The 23,585-nt window shown below is 38.8% G+C and overlaps 1 protein-coding gene across 1 annotated transcript in view; it reads right to left on the bottom strand.

Annotated features, from left to right (window-relative positions):
- Positions 1-2,273: 2,273 nt before the first annotated feature.
- ACER3 (alkaline ceramidase 3) overlaps positions 2,274-23,585 on the bottom strand; it is a 58,956-nt gene continuing 37,644 nt past the window's right edge. The window contains exons 7-11 of the mRNA XM_027669512.1: positions 16,505-16,563; positions 13,099-13,200; positions 10,557-10,661; positions 8,832-8,877; positions 2,274-8,332 (exon numbers count right to left, since the gene is read on the bottom strand). Of these exons, the coding sequence (XP_027525313.1) occupies positions 8,279-8,332; positions 8,832-8,877; positions 10,557-10,661; positions 13,099-13,200; positions 16,505-16,563 (366 nt within the window). The 3' untranslated portion in view covers positions 2,274-8,278. The remainder of the gene's footprint in view (positions 8,333-8,831; positions 8,878-10,556; positions 10,662-13,098; positions 13,201-16,504; positions 16,564-23,585) is intronic.

A 23,585-nucleotide genomic window follows, 5' to 3' on the forward strand; every position in this document is an offset into this window, starting at 1 on the left:
GAATGTTTTTCAGTGGGTATTTGTATTGCTGTAGCAGCTGGAAAGTGTCATTCACTGAGACCTTTGGGTATTGCATGTGAGCAAGGTGAGATATCCAGCTTGTGGGTGTCTCACCTTGGTAAGGAATTTAGGAGCCAGGATGCTGAATTAACCATAGTGATTGCAAAATAGGTCTAAAAGAAGTCTGGAAAGTGTCTGCTTGTAGGTTGGGATGTCTTATCCATTACACACAGTGCTCCACACATTAGATCTATCTTGGCAAATACAAGGTCCCCTCACATGTAGAAGGTGATTGAGGACATCATCCCAGCTCTGTTCCTGCTCAGGGTCCAGGGGACCTCTCCTTCAGCTCACCACATTATCCCGTCTTGCGTGTCTGAGCCTGAATCCAGATATTTGTCCTTGTTCCGCCTCTGTTGATCCTTCCTCCCATGCCAGCACAACCATGGTGGAGTTGACTATCTGTCTTGTCCCCATGGGGACCCATCAGAGGAGCCCGGCTGAGCCCCAAACTGGTGTTGGTCCTACCCCTTCAGGCAACCCAAGTTTGTCCTCAGCTGTTGGAAAAGGGGCAGTTTGGGGAGGCAGCAACAGGGCAGATAGCACTGAAGATACTCTCTGAGGACAGAGAGATATCCCGGTTAGTGCCAAATCACCAACATCACCTTCGCCCAGTTCAAGTCTTGTTTTCCACAAAGCCAGGAAATAACATAAGCATGTTCAACAGAAGCATGTTGAGTGCTTGGGTAAGAGCCAAGCCAAAGTCATTTGGGCTCCTCGAGGTACATTCACAGCAAAAATGAATCACCCATTGACCCACAGAGTAGACAGACCCACCACAGCTCCATTAATGACTCCATTATCTCCTCCATCTCTATGCACTTAGCAACAAAGATCCAGGCTGGATAGCCAGCTCCTATCCCAATTGGCAGCAACTGTCTCTGTACAGCACCATGAACAGCCAGATCTCTGATTAGAGCCACTGGGATTTAAGTGTTGCAAATCTAGAGCTTCACTTTCAGCCCTTTAGCAGACTGAATAAAGGAAAAACAAGGGGGAAGTTGGGAGGTGGGGGGAAGAGAGAAATTAATAAAGCTGCAAATAAATTAGCAGTCTTGAAAGGGAATTGTCAAGCTCAAAATTGAATTTTCTGGTTGGGAGGAGGGCTTTGACGGAACCACAATGTTTTTATCTCTAGGGAAATTCCAAAGTATTACTCAGTTCTAGGCCAGCCGCAAGCTTGGTATGCAAAGCTGGATTTCACCCAGCCCAGAATTCTGGCAATGCTTGTCTGAGGAGTTAGGATGTGCCTTTGCGTGCAGCACCACGGAGGGGAGGTGGCACTGCTTCCCCCAGCCATTTACACCACTGGCTCTGAGGTTTCCTGCCCTGTGGCTTGGCCCCCAAATAGTTAATTCAAGGTTGTCCCTGCAGAGACACAGCTTTGAGAGAGATGAGCAGGAGAAAACAGGGTCTCTGAGGACCTGGGAAAGCAGCCAGAAGTGAAGAAAATACCTGATGGTCACTACCAAGCCCTGGTGAGACTTGCTGGGTTAATGCCTAGTGGTCCATGATTTCTGCCTGGATAGGTTCTGCCCTGCAGTGATTATCCTCCTCTTTCACTGAAAGAAACAGGAAAAGGGTGAAGCTGAGGCAGGGCAAACTGCACACTCCAAGCTAAATGCACACTCACCTGACTCCTAACTTTTCTTCTCCCACCTGTGTCACACACCTGAATTCCCTTCTAACTGGTATGTGCTGTGGAAGACCTTGGAGGCGAGATGTTCCTGCACTATTTGCAGTCAACACCACACCTCTGAGCAAGGTCCAGTGCTCAAAGGGCTCCAGCACAAGGCAGAAAGATTGGGGAACCCTACTGACATGTAGGCTTAGCTGGTCGTAGTTGCAGGCAGGCAGCTTCCCCATCAGTGAAGGATACAAAAATCCTGCTGTTCTACTTGCACATCACTGGCCAAGACATAAAATCACCCTTCTACTGAATAGCATCAAGATAAACCACCCATCCCCGTGCAACACAAAAGCCAAGAAACACCTGGGAAAAGTTGTATTTAAAACAAAATTCTTTAATAATTTGTACTATAAAGACACAAATTAGTGCTTGACTGCAGCATGAATAACCAACAAAATACATTAAATATTTCAAAGCTATTGTGCTTTGCAAAACAAGATATGCTGATACATATAAGCCTAATGTTAGTTACCAGCTGGTTTGGTACGAAGAGTCAGTTCAGTGTATCAAAATTGTCAATAAGCATTGCTCAACACAGCTGTGTTTTACAAGTCAACTGCTACTCATCTGTCACAGTGTTGTTATCTATCTGCAACAATATACTGAATTTCAGAAAGAAAAATCACACGTTAGAACTAATAGTGTCAACGTTAGAAAGTTTGGTCACATAATGCATGGGGGATTTCGTATCCACTGCAGGTGGACAGATGTTATTTGATCAGACAATGACATCACTGGTGCATTAAGCTGAGATCAACAGTCAGCATGAAACAGTCAACATCAATTTGGAAAATCAAGAAAAAAAATGAGTTCTTGTTCAGTCTAAGGAGTAACTACAGCTTACGCTGATCGAAACTCTCTTCCAAAATCCAGGGAGCAATATTATACACAACTAAAGTTCTTCCACAGCGACTGACCAAGGCTCTAATGTAGAAAACATTTTGGCACATAATTTGCTATGAGCACGTGTGAAAGTCCATTCTACTCAACATGATCTTTGGAGAAACATATATATGTTCCAGAGCTTTGGGGAAAGAATGATGAATCTGAGATTGTGCTTACAGCTATTCCTGTGGACAAATAAGCAAAAGACCCTTTACCTTTGCATTTTTAAAAATCCTGACAATCTGCTCTTAAACATCAGGCAGATTCAATTTGTGTGAAATATGTGCAAAAAAAAATTGCAGGCACTGGTTTAGGGTCTTGCATTAACTGTACTCTGAACTTGATTCTTCTTAAATCTACAATTACACACGTAATCAAACCTAAACACTTTCAACAAGTAATATAGGAGAGTTCTAATGTAAAATAAGAGGTTCAAGCATCAAACCTGTCCCCATTATACATATGAATCCCCATATCCCCAACCCTGTTTGAAGCATCTGCCTGGGAGCTCCAGTAGTGGGGTTCTGCATAAAGTGCTTGCTCAACTGCTGCATCCTCACACTGCCTGTCATTGAACTACACAACCCAAAATAAACACCAGCTGTAAGGCTAAATCCCTCAAACAGCTCTCAAAGCCCGGAAAGATGCAACAGCATCAGGGATGTGGGGTAGTCAGGCTCACATTTGAGCCAGAGGCAGCCATATACTGGATAACTAACTGGAAAACCACTAAAAATAGCACTGTGATTCCCGTAGAAGGAGAATTTTTAACAAAAACTGACCCCACCTACCAAAGACTTTGTGTTACAGACCCCAGTGGAAAACAGAGCCCCAGCTCTCAGAAAAGCCTTGAGACAGAGAGATCAGGCACTTGGCAGCTGTAGGCAGTTGTGCGTGAGAAACTGAACAAAGAAACCTAAAACCAATCTTAACAGTTATACAGGACGTTCTCTATAGATTACAGACTCTGAAACAAAGCTGGCAGAGGACATTCCAGATGGATAAGAAATGTATTCATTCATGTATGAAACAATCCGTGTCACGTTCCATCCTCATAAAACAGCCGCTAAGTAATCTACAATGAACTGGATGTAACAGAGATCACATCACTCCTATGGTGAAGAGTGTAGAGTCAACACAGAAAGCTAAATGTATAAATAGCAAAACATTCAAATAGTTAAAGTGCAGCTACCAGGAGGGCTGATGTAGTACTATGGGATTCTGTGCTTAATCTTTGTTATTCTCTTTTTATGTAAGATTTCTTAATCTCCTTCTGGCTTTGCTCTGCTCATGGGTAATAAAGACTCCATCATTTATCCCTCTTCATGATAAAGTCTCACAGTCAAACAGCACTTCACAGTTAAAGTGCAAATGGGGTTTAAAGTAAACCAAAAGTTTTACCTGAATATGTTAAATTATGAGGAGCACAATTCCACCAAAATGGAAGTGTGTTCCTGAATTCTGATGTCTACTAAAGAAAATAGCAGTGCTGCTTCGTTACAGCTCATCTTTGTCTGAGAAGTGTTGTATTGAATTTTTTCACCACCTGCTATTGAATGTCATAATATATCCACAAAAAGAAACAGGTTTAAAAAAAAAAAGGTATTACTGAAATTTTTGAATGCAGATTAAACAAGGTGGGAGCAATTGTGAGATACACCAATGGTATTGGGAGGATTTTCTGTTGCCAAGAGTTCCACATGGAAGAGTTTGCTGAAAAAGACGTTCAGGTGCTCAAAACCAAATGCTGGGAGCAAATCAACTACAGTCAAAAGAATCAACTGCATTTCAAACCATACAATTTAGCTTCAGCCAAACAAGACAGCCCCAGGGATAAACATAGTACAAAACTGGATTAGAAGAGAATTAAAACTAATTATAAAGCACTGTTTTCCATCGCATTCCTCTTAAAACACTTCACTACACCTGTCTGAAGTCCTCCTACTTGAATCTCTTTCCAAAGCAGACAGACTTACACACAGATGAACAGCAGACTGAGCACAAGCTGTAAGTGACAGACACCAAACAAATCAGGATGTTTACAGGGAGTGAATAGAGTCAGTCACAAATCAATATAATACTGTTGCCACTCTCAGGGACTGCATGGTGTAAGTCAGGCTGCTCTAATATCCAAGCATGCAGACAAATGTAATTAAGGGCACAGGTATTGTACAATACATGACAGAGGTAGATTGGCCAGTGATAGACTGCATATTCCAACTCTGACTATGGGGTAGGCTTCTAAACACTCATGAGCAGCACATCATCCCTGTGCTAACACAAAAAGCATTACGATGAAGTCTGGAGATGACTAATACTGCTAGCCAACAACACTGCCCTCAGAATATGGGTGAGATTCCTCCTCACATCTTCTCTGCAGTTCTGGATAACGCATGTCTTGAGCTGTATCCAAAAAATCTAGATTCCCAGAATAAAGTATAGTTTTGATCTGTACTGTGAGAATAATTTTGAGGTTTTCCTCTTATTTCCAAGAAAGAATTTTTCAGCTCATGTTCTGCAGAACTACTTGCTGCTCATCTGTGTCAAACTGTAGTTTGTAAAGTATGGCAGATTTCCTGGTTCTTCGTAGATGTTAAAGAATAGAAGAGTTCATTGCTATCAAGTCCGTCCAACACATTCTGAAAGATTCATATTAAATTACATGTTACTTCTCTTTAACGCAGCTGCTGTTTGAATCCTACTCAAAAAATAGTATCAAATGTGACCTTATAAGATGTAGTGCAAGAAAAGTTTGGGATATGCTGCTCTAAGGTCTGTAGAAAAAAAAAAAAGATCAGCATTGTCATACAAGTGATATAAATAGAAAGCAATTTAACAGACATTTAACACATTACAGGAGTAAGGATGTATGTCTTTCCAGGCACTAGAAAAGGCAGTCTGGATTTCAGTAACATGTAGTTAAAACTGGCTTGTCATTTTCAATATCACTCACAAGATCAGTAAGGCAGTCAAACCAAAGCACCCATGATTTTAGATTATTTATGCTTAGAAGGATACAAAGGAAAATTACATTCTTCAAGGTCTAATATAACCTGTTGAAAGAAAGGTTGCTGGCAGGGTGGTAAGAGGTGTGTGTGTTTTTGGTCATTTGGAATGAAGGAAAAAGCCAATTTGCATAATTTTTTTAAAGATAAAAACATCAATGACAAATGATACGTGAATGAAAAACTATCAGCAGCATAAAATTAAAATAAGAGCTTTTCCAACTTTTTTTTTTTTGCTAAATCCTGACAATTCAATTCAACACAGTCTGAAAAAAACCTCCATCATACACTCCCTAGTTGCAAATGTGCTGGAGAATCAACAAATTCTTTAAAATATACCATTGTAGAGATGTCTGATCAATAAGAAAGTAGCTTTTCAGGATGCTCTGGTTCTTGCAATTACAGGGAAACTAAACAGAGCCCTAAGATCCTTCAGTATCAAAACTAAGGCCACTAAAATAAAGGTTTTGTTCATTTTCATAAAAATAATACCAGTGCCTAGCAGATGTCACAAGTGACTGTTGATATGTCTTTTTGCTGCATTGCTCCTCTTATGGGATTCTTTTCCTAACTAACAAAAACATGCAAACATACTAAATAAGAAAACTGGATACAGTGTGCAGAAGAATGCTTGAGAGAGCCTGGAGGTGAACAGGCAGGCACTTATATTCAAGCTACATTTTTAAAACAGTTCTCAAATCTCTTTACAAAAAATATGCCATCTGGATAATTAAAGACACTTGATCCACAACAGCATTTTCCTACCTCTATGCTAATTATTCTATTTTTTTTCAAACTGAAAAGCGCTCAAATTTATCAACACAGATGCTGACCTTGACTATGGAACTGGAGCCTACTGACACCAAATCTGCTCTAAAATTAACCCTCAGGTGCCTTTATAGTGGTTTACAAGTTGAAATGCGCTGCTATCAGCATGTCAGAGTGCTCACTGAACTCACTCAAGGTTAAGTATCTTTTCCCAGCCCCAAGTCTGGGACTATTTGATCCCAAGAGTCCAGGGTCAGTCACATAACAAAAGCCATAGTTTTATCTGGAGAGTCACATCAGTAGGAGTGTTACTGATGGATATGAAAGATGCAGATAAACTGCAAACAGAGAAAAAGACACTAAAGGAAGGAGACCATTTTAGCCACGCTGATTGTACAACAGTCAGGACTTTGAGATCTGGGAGACAGCTTTACAGCTACATTACCGTGCCTTGCTGCTGTGGGCACATTTCAAATCAATATAGAATGGGATTTCCCATCAGTCCGAGCATTTCCCTTTTTTAAATCCCTCAGAGCATCAAAAGCAGACAAAAATTGCATAGCAGGGCAGCAAGTAGGCACAGACTATGTTAGTTGCCCCAAAACCAAGACAATCAAAATCACAGCCTTCATATGAGGTATATTTTGAAAAACTGTGTTAGTTTAATGTTTTCTTTACATTTACTTCTTAACTTTCACCAGCTAGGTAAATAAAAATTGCAGAAAACAGAGGGTTTGTCCCCCCCATTAATCCCTAAAGTTTGGTTTTAGAAAGGTGGTCAACTTTCCACAGAGTAATCATGTGACAGACAGAATAAAAGCAAGCCAAGTGCTGCCACTTATATTTGGGGTATCCTCAACCTCAACCTTGTTCTTTACTCCTTCTTCAACTTTTCTGAATAAGAAGATGCTTCTGAAAGTCAGACCAATATTTAAGACTTGTAAAATACAGGGAAGGTGAATTCAGAGCTGAACTAGCACTCCTCTAAGGTGTTTGTCAATCTGTATGAATGGAAAATGGGAAGTAAAAAGCAGGGATAGAAAAAGAGGTATGTAAGTAATAATTATAAAAAAAATAAAAAAGAGTGTTTCTTATGTTTCTACGGTCACTCTACAGTTTCCTGATGAATCACTGGTCAAACAAATTAGGAATTCAGTTTCCAGACACAAAAAAGAACCCCTATAAGGCTTCACCATTTCAGTGTCTTCAGCTGGTCACACCCTGGAACATCCTCCATGATGAACCTCTCAGTCAGACTAAAGAGAAAATAGAAGCTTGGTACAAAATGAACTAAATGGCACAGGTATCACAACCATTTTGCTTAAAATATAAATTGTAAAGAGGCTGTGGAAAAGCAAGATAGAATAAAGCCCTAAATCAACCATTACATACTTCATTAATTGTATAAAAGTGCAAGAGTAAAGTAGTTCAGATTAAGCATTCAGTTCACTATAGGCCACACAAATGCTTAGCTTGGTCATCAATGGCCTAGTTTTGTCATTCAGTTATTAATATTAGTTTAAACCACAGAAAGAACAAAAACTGAATGAAAAAACGTATGCGATCCACTTCGAAAATGGTTAGATTTCTGTGACCAGCACGAAATATCATCAGCTATACAATATATACATAAAAATATTGTGTCTTAATCTTTGTTTTAACAACTTAGAATAAAGCTGTACTAAGCTCTATTTCCCTAGTGTGCCAACTCTTTGCTCTGTTCTGGCCGACTGGCCCAGTAATACAGAGAAGTCCTTTTATAGCAATGGTACTTGGATTGATCCACAATTTTGACACTTCAGCCATAGTAACTGTTGAAATGCTTTATTCAGCCAGGCTAGGTGATCTCATGCGACTGCCCAGGGCTCAGTCAAAGCTTCTTGGGTGGCTCCACAAGAAGAACAGGCCATATTCCAAAAACAAACTGTTAAAAGAAAAATAGGAAGAGGGGAAAGATTCCTTTGAATATTATGTTTCTCGGATCAAAAAGCAAACACTATTAAACTTAATGTAATGAAAAGGACAAAGGGGTAATGGCTCCAAAATGAAAAACTGTAGATACAGATTTGATATTAGGAAGAAATTCTTCCCTGTGAGGGTAGTGTGGCGATGAAACAGGTTGCCCAAAGAAGCTATGGATGCTCCATCCCTGGAAGTGTTCATGGCCAGGATGGAGCTCTGAGTAACCTGGTGTAGTGGAAGATGTCCCAGCCCATGGCAGAGAGGATGAAATTAGATGATCATTAAGGTGCCTTTCAATACAAACCATTCTGCGATTCTCTGAAAATTTCAACCGCATTTTCTGGGATGTAAGTAGAAGTCAAAACCACTACCCTAACAGCATAATTATTGATCCCCAACACAAGTTCAAAGCACAAGATATCCAAATGCACATTAATGAACACAAAATAATTCTTGCTTACCTTCACCTTTGGTCTGTGTTTCAGGAAAAGTGTCCTTGTGTATAAACTGAGGAGAAGGAAAAAAGCATGCTTAAAATTTCATGTATAAGACAGCATATAAAATAATGATGTACTAATCCCAGTTTTATTTTCCAGCTAGAAAGGAATGGTTTCTGTAATTGCAGGGCTACCCACTCTGCCTAGATTTATTCATAACAGGAGACATTAACTTACAGTAAATCCCTCTGTACTAGATTCTGATCAGCAAATTAATTTACCCTATCACCTATGTGGGGAGAAAGAAAGAAACCCAGAGGGGTGAAAAACAATTAAACTGGAACTAGAGTTGGTCATTTTAGAAGGATGAAATATAGCAGATGTATCAGAAGGGAAAAGAGCATAACTTGATTCTTTCTCTCATTTTTGTTCTTAGACACTTTCTCCTCTTAGTAAATCTTCTCCTGTGTATGATCTCACTTTTTTAAAGGGGACATAGATGATGCCACCGTGTGGCTAAGAAAATACTCAGGAAACTACTTCAGGGAAAGCTTACAGTCCACTGAGGTAAGACAGACAAATCAGGCATCTGCACATTCCCCAAGGGATAGAGGATGCAAACCCAAATTATTTATGTGCTGCATGTTGGAAAAAACCTTGCCTATGCTTGATTCCTGTATAGAATTTTCTTAAAAATATTATCTTTAGGGTAGCAGACAACCTGTCAGCCAAAATGGAGTAACTGTTTTCAATATACCTTGACGTATTTTTTAATACATATATAAAAAGGTACATATATATATATATACACACATCTACACATGTATAGATACATAAATACTTGTACATATGTGTGCATATATATATATATATACATGCATAAATATAAAACAAAAGCTAACAGATCAGCTGTTGGAACTGTACTTATTTTCCTTGCATTTTCCTTTTACTAGGTATTTTAGCATCTGACCAAAAAGAAGAATACCATGCTAGATGTAGGAAAATTGATATGTAATCAGGTTTCCTGAACTACATAGACTGTATCTGTAAAGGAGACATTCTCTTAAGTTATGGTTAAGTGGTAAAATATTATTTCATTATAAGATGAACAAACTGCAGAAATTTTTCACAGACTTCAGCTTAAATTCTATTCCAGTCCCTGATTCCACTAGATGGTGGCATACAGTAAAAACGAGACAAACATCTTCTGGCTCCAGATTTGCTAACTTACATTCTGGTTTAAATCTTCTCCTAAAACTACTATCCTGCCCTTCTGGGAATAGCTTTACTACAACTACTTCAGCCATCACCCTTCTGCACTACTGTATGATGCCTGCTAGTTTTTAGGAGTGACAGTGCCTATCAAAAAGATTAGTTGTGCTCTGAAATTTAAACATGTTAAAGTACTTTAGGACTGCTGGTCAAGAACAGACAGGTATTAATGGCTTACATTCTGAAATTAATATACTGTCAAATAGTTTTCCAGTTTAACTGCCAAAGGGTTCTCGTTTCTGAATTACATTTTCTTGAAGAACCATGACTATTTAAAGATTAGTGATTACATTTTGAAGAATACAAAATAATTGTAGAGAGTTTTTAGATCAGTGCAAAGAGGAAAGGAAACCTTGCACCGGTGTAATAAGCCATTTTCCTGCACTTCTGGATGATACAACATTCTGAAGTACATCTGAACCTGGGAAAACTCCTAAGATCTCTTTATGGACATCCAGTTTAGAAAACATTTCCTACCTTAGCAGGATATGAAGGTAAGAACCCAGGCCTGTGAGAATATGCCACCATGCATGAAACTGTGTCACAGCTCCCACCACAGGAGGCATCTTCTCTCGTAGTGCTCTGAAAGAAAGAAGCTCCACACAATGGGATATTTTTTTCCAAGCTAGGCAATCTCAAATCACAATGTTTGGCTGTCGGATCACACATTATTGTTTCCATATCTCAGATATGTGCTTAATGGTTAAGGTTTCACATGATCAGGCTTTCAGCAGATGAGGAGCAGCAGTTATACTGCCAGTACAGAAAGATATCGGCATGCTGACTTTCTTACACACTTAAAGAAAGCACACACTTCCTCATAAAATGAGTGATCAGATATGTCTGGACTCAAATTCCAGGGGGATATATTTACAGCATCTCACAGGCCCAAATGAATTCTACCATCCTCCTCATCAAAACTCTGTGAACTCTGTCCACAGGATGAAACACTGAGTTTAGGGTCTGAGAGAGGAAATGGGATCTATCAGATATCAGCACTTTACATGTGGTAATCACACCGCCTATTCTCCCAGTCCATGGGACCTTAACTTGCCTTTCTCTGTTGGACTCTAAATCAGGGACAAAATGGGTGTTTAGTGAGGAAACAATGAAAGTACTCTGCCAAGATGCTTTGTATTTTGCAGTTATGGGATGTGAGCTACAGTTAAGGGATGGAGGTAGAGAAATGAAGGAAAGGAGTTACATTGCTCTGATTTCTCCTGCTCACTAAGCTTCTGCAGATATTGCCTATTTTGGTTGATGGTGGAGCAAATGTTTGCACCTGCTTGTCTTTTTTCACTTTCATTTCAGTCAAAACAAAAAAGGGAAAACAATTGCATATGTTAAGGAAGAAAAATCTGTAGCTTCTTACTTACTGCTTGAAGTTATAGTACTTAGTCCCCCCGACTAAATCCTGAGCTATTGCTTAGTTTTCAGAGCTTCTCAGTCACAAATATTAGCACAGAGCTTCAATTCAACCAGCCCAGCAATGACACAGTGGAACACACTGGATGTGCTGTCAGCCTGGCACAACCTCTGAGCCTTTGGATGGCAGGAAATTTCAAAGCCCGTATGCAAAAGTGCATGGTTCCAGCCAGGGAAACTGAGTGCTATAGATTTTGTTATTTTGATTTTTTACAAAAATTTTAAAAATAAACTGCAGATTTAATGAAATATGGAAAAATAAAACACGAACCAAAACCCAATTTTGAACTTGAAAACCAGAGCAGGTAGGTGGATGATTCACAAGTTAGAGCTTTAGAGACCAAAAGATTTCAAGGCATTGAAATGGATTTTCTCCAAAGGTTCAAATTATAATGCCCTTGATAGAAATCCAAGGCTCTGCAGATGTCTGATTAAAGCTAGTAAACAAGCATTTTTTTTTTTTTTTCAGCACCATAACCAAACAAGTATCACAGGAAGTATACTAGCATTTTTCCCTTTACAAAATGAGGATGGAAAAAAGTGCCTCAGCAGCTGGGGTAATTTTTGGGCCTAGGAACCAGCTCAAAAGACCCATGGACCCACAGCAGCTCAGCAAGCTTGGTGAATCGGGGGTTACAATCTCACCAGTGAGGTGAGGCAGCTGCAAAAATCAACCCTGATGCCAATATTTGCAAAGTAACTGCATACCCTACCACTTGTGTTGGCAAATAACTTTTCTATCCCATCTGTATCAAGTGCTTCTAGGGATGAGGCACCATCTATTATATTAATTATTTTTTAAAAAAAGCTTCAAGAATACTCTCTTGGAGTTAACTTTCAGTTGGCCTAACCTAGTCCAGGAACTACAGAGCCAAAAGGGACAGATGGAAAACTCAGACTTCTTAACAGCACACTATTATTTGGCCCTGACAAAGCAACCTACTGGGACAATTCTGTACACCACAGATTCAGTGGCATAACAGTGTTTCAAATTGCCAAGACTGTATTTTTCAGGATGCTGGAATCAACCTTTCCATCTCCTCCAGCTTCTGGCAGAACACATGCATCACAACTGGGTGTTGTCTATTGGTAACATATATATTGTAATAGGTATTTCTTTTATGTTTATTGGTAACATATATTGAAATTGGTATTTCTGTAATGTGCAGAACTACTGGTTTTGATATTTTGCTGGAAAATGGCAAGAGCAGAAATAAAAAAAACCCAAAAAAACAAACCAACAAACCAGCACGATAAAAACACATTCAGATGAAATTAAGTGTAAATAGCAGGCTTTAATAAGCTAGAGATCCTCCAAATTACTTCAGTGAAATAACTTTTATCAATTTAATTTCAAGTTAGAGATATATGTAAAAAAATAAATTTATTAATGGATAAAAAACATTAAAGTAAAAAAAAATCTGTTAGGTGCTTAATCTAGTTATGAGCAAACTGGATAAAACCCTCATGGATGTTTTGTAGGCAGCATACCACATGTAACATGAGATGGACTTGAATATACACCACAGAAACAATCAAATCTTTATACTAAAAGACTATTTAGAGTTATCCAGACTAAGAGAAAAAAACTCACCTCAATTTATCACAGAAAATGTTGTCCACATTCCAGAGAAAAAATCCCATTAAAAATACAGTTAAAGACGTATAGCCTAGACCTCTAAGCCATGGGTATACCCTAGAGAGAGAGAAATAATGCAAAGTTTAGTTCAGAATGCTTTAAAGGCAGTGTGTGACATACACAAATACTATTACATATTAAAAAATGCTTTATCAATTTGGTTTTTTCCCCAAAAGAAAAAAATATTAACTTTAAATTTCATCTATTTAAATATCTTATTTTACTTCTCCTCTCTCCTGACTTCACATTCTCTGAGACAGTTCTTTTAAATGTTTCACTTCTATATATCTAATTGTTTCCCTAAATACTGTACTCTCCTAATGAAACAAGGAAGTGAGAAAACTGATATTGGCTAAAAGGCACTAATTCTTTAGTTCCACATATAATCTTTCATTAAAAAAAAACAAAACAAGAAACCATGTTACAAATTAGGACTCTCTCAAAAGAAGAAGCTCTTTTTGAATAGATATCCCTATACTAGGGAACTTGTTTAAATACAGTGTTTCAAAATTACTTTTGTGAACACAGACCACCATGACCAACAACTAACCAAATCAATGGTATTAGAAAACAGTAACCTCATGTGTATTTTAGACTTAAGTGCTGCTGGAGATAGAAAAAAATCAATTTAATTCTGGGAGAAAAAAAATCCTGTTTAAGGTATGGGAAACACACTGAAGAATCAGATGCAAAGAAGTGCATCATCAATAAACTTAGTTTCCCTATCTACATTCAGGTTGCACCATGGAATTGTAAACTTGCTACATGGAAGGCTCCTTTCCCACTAATAAGTCAAGTCCAAAAGCAAAACCAAATCCAACCCTAAAAGGCTGCCACGAAATACTGTTCAAGTTATTTTTAAGTGTTATGAGTGCACCGTTGAAATTCTGGGTTAAATTGCATTCCTGAGCTGCTTTTCCCTCCACTGTGTGTGCTACACACAGCACATGTTTCAGAGCTGTGAGCACTGGGAACAAAAACATGCAAAACATAACAGGTAGAGCTTCTTCCACAGGGCAAGCTAACCAGATACAAGCTGTATATGTTAACAAATGCACTGCTAATATAAACTATCAAAACTATTACTTGTTTATCTAATAAATGTGTGGAGCATCATGCAGCACACAGTAGAAACTACACTGTAATACTCCCAACTCAGTGCTCCAGGGACATAAGCAAGACCAAGACATTAAGGAGCACTAAATGGTACGTTAGACATGCTGGTAAGTAGATAATTATAGATAGAATTGTTCAGGGAATAAAAGGTGGTGTTTTGTGAAGGAATGAGAAAGAGACTGGCATCATTTATTAATAGGGAACATGCTTTGTGAACAGAGAATAACATTTGCCCAGTTGTCATGTTGTCAAGGAAGCAGACTAAGAAAGAGATTAAAAGTGTGGGGGAAACAGGCAGGACAAGGAACAAATAACGAGGACAGGATGCAATAGTAGCCTGTAAGGAATAACATGCTGTTATTTGGGATTTTCACTCCAAAGTCAGAGTGACTTTAAGCCCCACACCAAGAAATATGATAGGAAGTGAAGTAAAAAACAAAATAAACAGAAATCAGGGTCAATATTTAAACTGAAACAGGCTTGGACAAGTGCTAGCACTACTGATGGAAATACAGGAATACGTTCTAGCAGTGCAGAGAAAGTAAATCCAAAAGTGTGCTTGGAGATGAATTTTAGAGAAAAGAAAGGGTACCTTCAGGCTGGCACAGCTTCTCTAGCAGAACTAATTCAAAATTAGCAGTAGTTTAGTTAAAAAGTAGTTTAAACCTACTTCTCTCCCCATCCCAACTTTTTAACCAGTTTGCATAATATAACCAAAGGGGGGAAGCAAGTCATTGTAGGGCCCTGTTGCAATGAAGTGATCAAGCTAATTAAGAATATACACTCCAAACCCCTAAAACTGAAGCAAAAAGTAGGTGGAACTTCAGAGACAGACTTTGCTGGAGGAAAACAATGAATTATACTCTGCAAGAGAGAATGGTGATGTTATTGATAAAGACAGAAGACTAAGATATGCGTCAGAAACAATGGGAATGCACAGCTGTGTGTAATTTGCAGAACTAAACAAATAGCAGGCCCAAGAGTTTGTCTATACAGACAGAAAGAAATTTAATTTAAGCGACTAGAACTGTGCTAAATCCTTGAATAAGAACAAAATTAAAATGACTTGAACTTGATTCAATTTAGTTACCCTGAAAGCGAATTAATGTAATATCACTTCAGACCTTTAGGTTAGGATTAAAACTTCTAGTTCATGGGTTTGAAAAGTGCCTTTAAACTGATGGTTGTTTCTAAAGCTGCAACACACTATTAGCTTGTTATTTTTGCTTAATAAAACTCTGTGAACATTTTCACTTGGTCTGTCAGAATTTCTTGAGGAAAGCCAAACCACATGAACTGAAATTGCAATTGGAAGGTGATTCAATGCATGTACTTGATCCTTGTGGGTCCCTTCCAATTCAGGATATTTAATGATTCTATGAAACTTCAAATTCACACCTTCTGTTAAATTTTTCCTTGTGCTCCTGAACAGATATGTGTGTAACTCAAAACAAAGTTTAACAGAAAGCACACTTAGAATGATGACAGTAGAAAGAAATAAGCCATTTTCAGGAGCAGTTCCCAAATACACAAGAACACCAACAATTCACATGGCATAGACAGAAATGGACACCCAACTGAGTTCCTGAGAGCTAAAAGTATGTGTTTACTACAACACTCATTCAATTCTACTTTCTTCCCTTTTACCTACCAAATCTGTGCTCTGATGATTCTAATGCTTCTCATGTCTCCTAACACTTCTAATACCTTTTGTTTGTTACAGTTTTTATTTCAATTTCCATAACATATACCTAACTTTACCCAGCCAAAACTATAAGAAAAAATATCATTTTACATCTTTTACATTTGAATTTTAAATACTAGAGCAGGGAAGAAGAAGAATGGAAATTACTAAGTGATGGTTCTGCTCTGCAGTCTTACTCTTACCACTCTCCAGGTATCATCATTATTTTGAACACTAGAAATAGATTTTGCATTACCCAGCAATATGAAGACAAAAACTCCATTCCCCTTGAAGTCCCAGACTAACAGCTGAAGCCACCAGCAGGACACTTGGCAGTGAACATTGATCGTAAATGAAGAAATCTCAGTTTAGTTTATTGTTATCCCAGTGGCTTCAAAAAGTGTAAGGTGATGAGCCATTCCCTATGAACCAAGCAGAGCCCATGAGCTAGCATTACGTACCTAGTCAAAGAAATTCTGCCACTGCCAATTTCTTACGTTAAGCCCACCAAAAAAAAGATGCAAATGTCATGTTATAATATTGAATTAAATGGTTACTTACCATAATACTATATAAACAGATCGTAGAACTATAATAGAAACTAGCGTTCCATACATGACCTGGGGAAAAAAAAAAAAGGAGATAAAATTCAGCATTTGGATTCGAGAGACCTTATAAAACACTACAGGAGTAAAAAAATTTTGAAGCCTCTATTGTTTTTTTGATTTCTTAGTCTCAAGAAAACAGCATTCCTTCTAACTTCCTCTCAAGAAAGCCTTCCATTAAAGTTTCAAATAAAAGTATGATTCCAAACCATGGCCTTTATGCAATAACAGGAAAAGTCAGTTGTGTAAAACCAGTTTCACTGTTTTGAATCAGAAAGCAAACACTAGATGGCACTCGTAAACCACCCTGAAATCAAAAATGGTAACTAACTCCTATCATCTCTTCTTTGTCTCTGCATTTTAGCTCAGGATTCTGTAAGAATCAGCTAAAACCACTTTTGAAAGCTGTACTTCTTTCACTGATATCTAATAATATTTTTTCCTGAAAGCAAACACCTGAATAGACTTTGCAGTATGCCCACACTGAACATCAATATGGAAGAAACTTTCCAGGAAGCATTTCAAACAACTATTACAGATTGTTGGGATTCAATTTAATTATACAGTGGGAAGGCTGTATGCTCTGAAGATCCATGAGGAAAATCTGGCTCACTGCAGGCTTGATGAACTTGCATGCAATTGCCTGACATATATAAAAAGTCAAAGTAATTGTTTATTTTCTGCCTCGTGATCTTTAAATCACTGGTTTTTATTCACAAACTTAGGATCCATGTAACACCATCTCCAGGATGTAAAGACTAAAGGAAAGGAAAAATGTGGTCAGTCATGCCTAGGAATTGATGCAGAAGCCAGTGCAGCAGGCAGGATTTTTAGACACTAATGACATTCAATTACTCTCTATACTTTTTATTCTGAACACTGGTTTCCTCCTGCCAAAAGGCAGTTTGTTCCAAGCAGCTGTGCCTTGCTCTTTGCCTCTCTCCAGTGGCCCACAAGCCCCTTGCTATTTTTTTTCTTACTTGTTCCCTGACTTAACCTTTCCCGTTTTGCTCCTAGTTAACTCCTATCTAATGCTGCATGAAAGACAAAAATGACAAAGCTTTGCTGTCTATTTTGAAAAGCCACTAAACCTCACAGATATGTGTCTACAAACCAGTGTCCTTACCATGTTCTACTGACCTCCTGACACCCTTTCTTCTTTTAAACTATGTTGCCTTTGAGACAAGGACTGGCTCTTACTTTGCTGTAACTGGGGCAGTCAGATACTACTCTCCTGTAAGCATATGCACGCATCTAGTCATCTGACATAAAATAGTTAGCTGTAATACTGCAAAGTGAAACCTGCCTTTCAAAAGTCTATAAAGGCAAATTTGCCAACTCCTTTTAGCTTTAAGGATGAGGTTAGTAGGACACACCATATGTGCATATGTATCAAACAAAACAAACAACAAAGCCCTTCCATTTGACAACAGGTAAAAGTAAGCTCCAATATTGACTATTCAAAGTTATTCAGTACAGCAGCTCTTCATATGCATTCAGAGGGAGATTGAATTACTTCAGTAAATAAATTACTATTACTGTGTGTTCTGCTCTGTGGGCTAATTGGTTCTGGCTCGTACTTTATACAAAACTGTTAATTCCATTCCCCTTGCTGGGGTACGGCACATAAATCAGGAAATAAAGAAAACCAACAAAACCTGCTAGACACAGCCCAAGTATCAAGTTCCTATCAGTCCCAAGCTAAAGGTAGAAAGGAGAGTGCTCAGGTGAGCTAGGTACTGCATGATGGTACAATTCTTTATTGCTGATATTTGGCCTAAAAAGACCCCACCATATAACAAATACAGACTAAATGTAAAACGTTAACCACATTTACTTTACCAGCCTCATGTAAAACAGCCTGTTTCTTTTTTTTCTAATCAAATCCAGTAATTTATTCTAAGAGAGGGATGGCACATAGGAAGATGGTAGTCGTAGAAAGGCTCCTCTAGAATTCAGATTACAGTTTGATGCCCTTTCTTTGCTGATCTCCTCCTTCTTACAATTTTCATTGCTAACACACCCTGGGAAAAATCTATCCATGAAGAGAAATTTCTGTCATACACATTAGGGGTGTGACCCCCTTTATGCTTGTACCCAAATTGTTCTTGGATTCTTTGTACAAGGAGTTAAACAGTGTCAGATTGTGCCCAGAGAAACAGATCTTACAAGCAGCCCAAAGTCCAGGTAAAATGCTATTTTTTTAGCAGTTGTTAAAAGTGGGAAAGAGGAAAAGCTAAGAAAAGCTTTCTTTGTAGAGCTTCTGGCTTGGTATTTCCTACTGAACTGCTTAATGGCTTGCAGAAGAGGACAGTCTTAATGGAGAGAGGAAGGAAAAAAAATAAAAAGAACTTTGCAGTGACTGATGAAAAATATGCCCACAGCTGACAGTTCAATTTCTTGTCTTTTCCGCTCCCCCACCCAACCAGGTTGTTAGCAGTAAAACACATTTGTGTTTAAAAGCCTGTGAAAGACTGGAACAACAAACTGTTCTGCTCTGCACGCTCCAATCCTCCATGCTGAAGGTGAGCACTGAGAGGGTGTTGCTGTGATATGCAGAGGCTGTAGCTGCACTTTTTGCTACAGCTCTTTCTTACTAGACGGCTATACACCAAGCTGCATAATTCAGTTTGTACTCCAGGGAGCAGTGCTTACTTTATCTCCTTTACCAACTCTGGATTTACTATTTTTATCATGGTAAAAATTTGTTAGGTATAATCCATCCACCCAAAGAAGGATAAAGTACAATATTAAAAAAAAATAAATCTACCTTAATCAAGTTAACTCAAATTTTTCCATTCCATTACCTCCCTTTGTTCTTCTTCTTTAACACATCACTTAAGTGACAGATGAAAACCCAAGCAAGTTTTCTGCTCTTTTATCTCACAGTGTCTTTAAACCGTAAGCCAAAGAACATTCTTGCACTGCAATTGAAACAAAAGGAAACAGCAGAATCTTATCACCTTTTGTTATCACTAGACAGTTCCTTCTTTGCTGTTTCAGATGCAAATAAACCTGCATATATTTCAGCTTTGAAGCCCTTATCTTTGCAGCTGGGGAAAAACCCAAAGTTTGGATTACCTGAAAAGAAGGCCAAACATGAAGAACATCCTTCTAATTCACAAATGGGAAGTAGGCACTTCAGGGCTCTATGTCTGGCAGCACTTTTGATGTGGAGGCAGTTAAGCAAATCATATAGATTCACTTATGGAAGTCAGAAGCAAAGTTGGTACTCCACACTGAGAGGGGGGAGCACACAAAACTGGTTCTTCATCTACCCTTCTAGTACAGAAAGCAGAAATAGCCTGCTATTTCCACTTCTCTGTTTCCTCTGCTCCTGGCCTTCTGCCCATCCTTGGTTAATAAATTCAATTTATCAGCCTCAAATATTAGTATACACATTGGGAACAGCACTGATAGATTCTAGGTTCTTGGCAACCACTAATTATCTATTAATACACCAACCAGCTATCAAAAGATAGTTAGCCTAAGTACTTGAACTCGGAAACTGTATTTGCAATTTGCAACAAAGAAAACTGACTTCTACATGGTTTTGGATTTCTGGAAAAGAAATTTGAGCCAAGAGAAACAGAAGGACCATCCCCAAGATGATGCTGAAACATTGAGTAACTCAGCACAGTTACATGCTGCCTTGACAGGTCCTAAATGAACTAATTCAGATTCACTTGGTTGGGCCCTGTTCAGATGCATGATCATCATCATGGTTGGGCTTCACAAACGAAGATTTGGGAAGGGCTCTACCCAAGCGCGTTGGTGGCTAAAAAGGCCAATACGAGATAGACAAGACCAGTTGCAAAAGGCACAGCAGAAACACTGCTTAGGTGGTGTGTTCTGCAAGACACAATTCCTTCTGCGTTGTCTTTTCTCCTCAAGATTGATCCTGCGTGCTTTCTCAAAAGCATCAGCAGCGTTATAGATGGTGTGTCTCCAGACCTTCCGATTGGAGGCCAGAGTAGACCAGTTATGATGATCAATATGGCCGAGGCTGAGATGTTGTTTCAGGGAGTCCTTGTATCTTCTCTTCGGGGCTCCTCTCATGCGGCAGCCGGTGGTAAGTTCACCATAAAGCAAGATCTTAGGGAGGTGGTGGTCCTTCATCCTTGAGACGTGCCCTGCCCAGCGCAGCTGCGTTCTCAGCAACATGGCCTCAATACTTGTGACTGCTGCTTGTTCTAGAACAGATGTATTGGTCACATAATCTGACCAGTGGCTGTTTAGGATTGTATGGAGACAGTGTTGATGGAAGCGTTCTAGGAATCACAGGTTCTAGGAATCACAGTGTTGATGGAAGCGTTCTAGGAATCACAGGTTCTAGGAATCACAGTGTTGATGGAAGCGTTCTAGGAATCACACCCATGATTCGGATCCATATGAAAGAGTCTCTCTCTCCTCTACTCTACTACTCAGATGCATGAACATGATGGCCAAATGACACACAAGTCAGAAGACACTGCTGTAGAGCTTCTGGGACACTGCCTGTCACAGTGAACCAAGCTTCCCCTTCAATGACTTGCAGAACTGAACCTTTGGAGAGTTAGAATATCCTTCCTCATTCCCTAAGCTACTGTGCAGGTAAAAGCACTAGCCAGAATGAAAGATGTACTCACTTTCTGGAAGACATCTGCAAATGGTCTGTGTAACAGTGAAATATCACTCAAGTCAGTTTTATAAGTGGTCTTCAACAGGACAACAACAAAACAGAAAAAGCTCTGTGGTGAAGACATGCCTGAAAAGGTCATTTTTATCAGATGCTTGGCAACCTGAACATACAGAAAGTAAGAACACATTCCCTTAAAAGGCACAATACATTTAGTCACAAGCCTACAACTAACTGTTGCCTTTGCAGCCAGAAGGACTCTGGAGAGCTGGAAGACATTGGGTGTGTACACACAGATTCCCCAGAATGGGGAGTCCTGTAAGTCTGAACAAGTTGTGTCCTGACATAACATACTCTTCGCGCAGTTTCAATCTCCCCTATGTACTTCTACAGACATATTTCATTGTGATTTCACTTTTTTCTTTGAACTTGTGTATTTAAAACACTCATAGAGAAAAATGTTATTAATTTTTTTACCAAGGCAAATGAAGTACCTTTTCCTGCTTTAGTCTCTCTCTCTCTTACTCAGTCACCTTAATTGGTAAATCTAATACTTGTATTTTACTTCTATCAAAAGTAAAAAAATTCACTGTTCATGTTATTGTGCTGTGATCAGTAAACATCCAGGCACTCCCTCTCCTCCTTTGGTAATCTGTCGAGCAGTTTAGAAGAAGTATGGTTGGTATTTGTCAAACAGCACATCTCTTCAATTTTGAACCAGCTGTCATCCTAGTCCTCAAGTCTGCCGGCTATCTCTTCATCTCCTCCCCTGTACTCAGTGATGCCTCTGTATCATCACAAATACCATCAATACACTACTCTTTTTCCTGCTATGGGTTGTTAAAAAAAACTCCCAAAACAGTCCCACTACTTATCCTAAGAAAATCCAGGCTTTTCATCATCTCCTTTAATTATTTTTCACTAGTCACTCCCTTACCCTATTCGCAATTCTCATAATAATCTACTCCTCCAGTTTTCTTAGTTTCTCATGGGACACCACAACTACATTCTGAAATGTCTATTTTTTCATCACATTTCCTAACGTAGAAGAAACAGCTATTTAATCTGATTTTCCATTTACCTTTTAATTATTTGTTTGCAAAAATTTGCTTCAAACTCTTGCAGCAGACGACTATGCAAATAAAATAGGTTTTTAGATCTATTTTATTATTCATGTGACTTGGCTCACTAGCTGAATGAGGTTTTTCACTGCTACAAGTGCAAACGCATAGTCAGCATATGATATGCGGCAAGCAAACAAATTAGGATGGAAGACAATGCTTTGTAGGTGACAGCTTTCTAGACCTCATCATATTAGAAAGAAGGCTACTTACTGTAAGATTTGACTTGAAAAGTTTAACTGTCAAGGTAATTTTGTCTGCTTCCAGGGCTGTCTTATATTTGTGTGTCTATGGATCACTCTATACTAGCAGCTGGTCTTCCCCAACCCCTCTTCTTGTATAAGCACTAATCTACACGTGGTAAACAGGCATGAACAACTAATCTGATTTAAAACTAATTCCGAGGAGAATTAGTTGTTGATTTGAACCTGAACCTCCAGTCAAATTGCCATCAGAGAGTAAATTTGTGTGCCAGATGGAAAAGAGGGGATAGGCACAGCTGTTTCCTGTGACAATGATGCTGGCTTAAAAACAACTAGGCAACTGCGATGTAGGGTTGTTTAGCACCTTGAAAATTAGGTAATAATAGTGCTCTAGCCTGAGCAATTTGAACATAAACAAGACAATATACACTGGTAAAGGCCATGGGTATCTTTCATTTAATTGATGAGGTGGCAAAAAAAGCTAGTTCAGTTGTCAGGCAGGAAGATGTTTACTTCCTTCTAATAATGTGCTGCCTCCAACTGCCCAAAACATGCATCTCATCACTCCCATGGTTAAAGCACTAAGACCCTTAAAGATCTCCAATATGTGGATGGAGAAAAAGAAATTGGTCTATGTTGCCATGTGCCATGGATAACAAACTGAAATCACCATTGTGCCTTGCTGGCAGTCAGCAACTTATGAGCCTAAGTTGAGAAGACAAGTAGAAAGTAATATGCGGAAAATTGAGGCTTGGATCCTGGTTGCTAAATATAATACGATCCTTTTCCATTCTTACTGCTTTTCTTTCAGGGAAAAAAGCACCCAAACTGAAACAATGAACAACATTAGGTTGTCCATGCAGTTATTCCCCTTTTTGCAAGCCTGACAAATTATGATAATCACAGACAAACACTTAGAGGAATCAAATGTTGCTTTATCTCCTGATGCTGCTTTCTAACACAGTTAGGGACCAAGACTGTGATTTAAACAATGATTGCATGAGCATATTTAACTGTACTTCAAGTCCATGTGACCCATTCAGTTGGAAAATGCTTACTGAATTGACTTTACTTTTTTTTAATGCACTCTAAAGT

The sequence above is a fragment of the Corapipo altera genome, unplaced genomic scaffold, assembly GCF_003945725.1.
Source record: "Corapipo altera isolate COAL_440 unplaced genomic scaffold, ASM394572v1 0, whole genome shotgun sequence".
NCBI lineage: Eukaryota > Metazoa > Chordata > Aves > Passeriformes > Pipridae > Corapipo > Corapipo altera.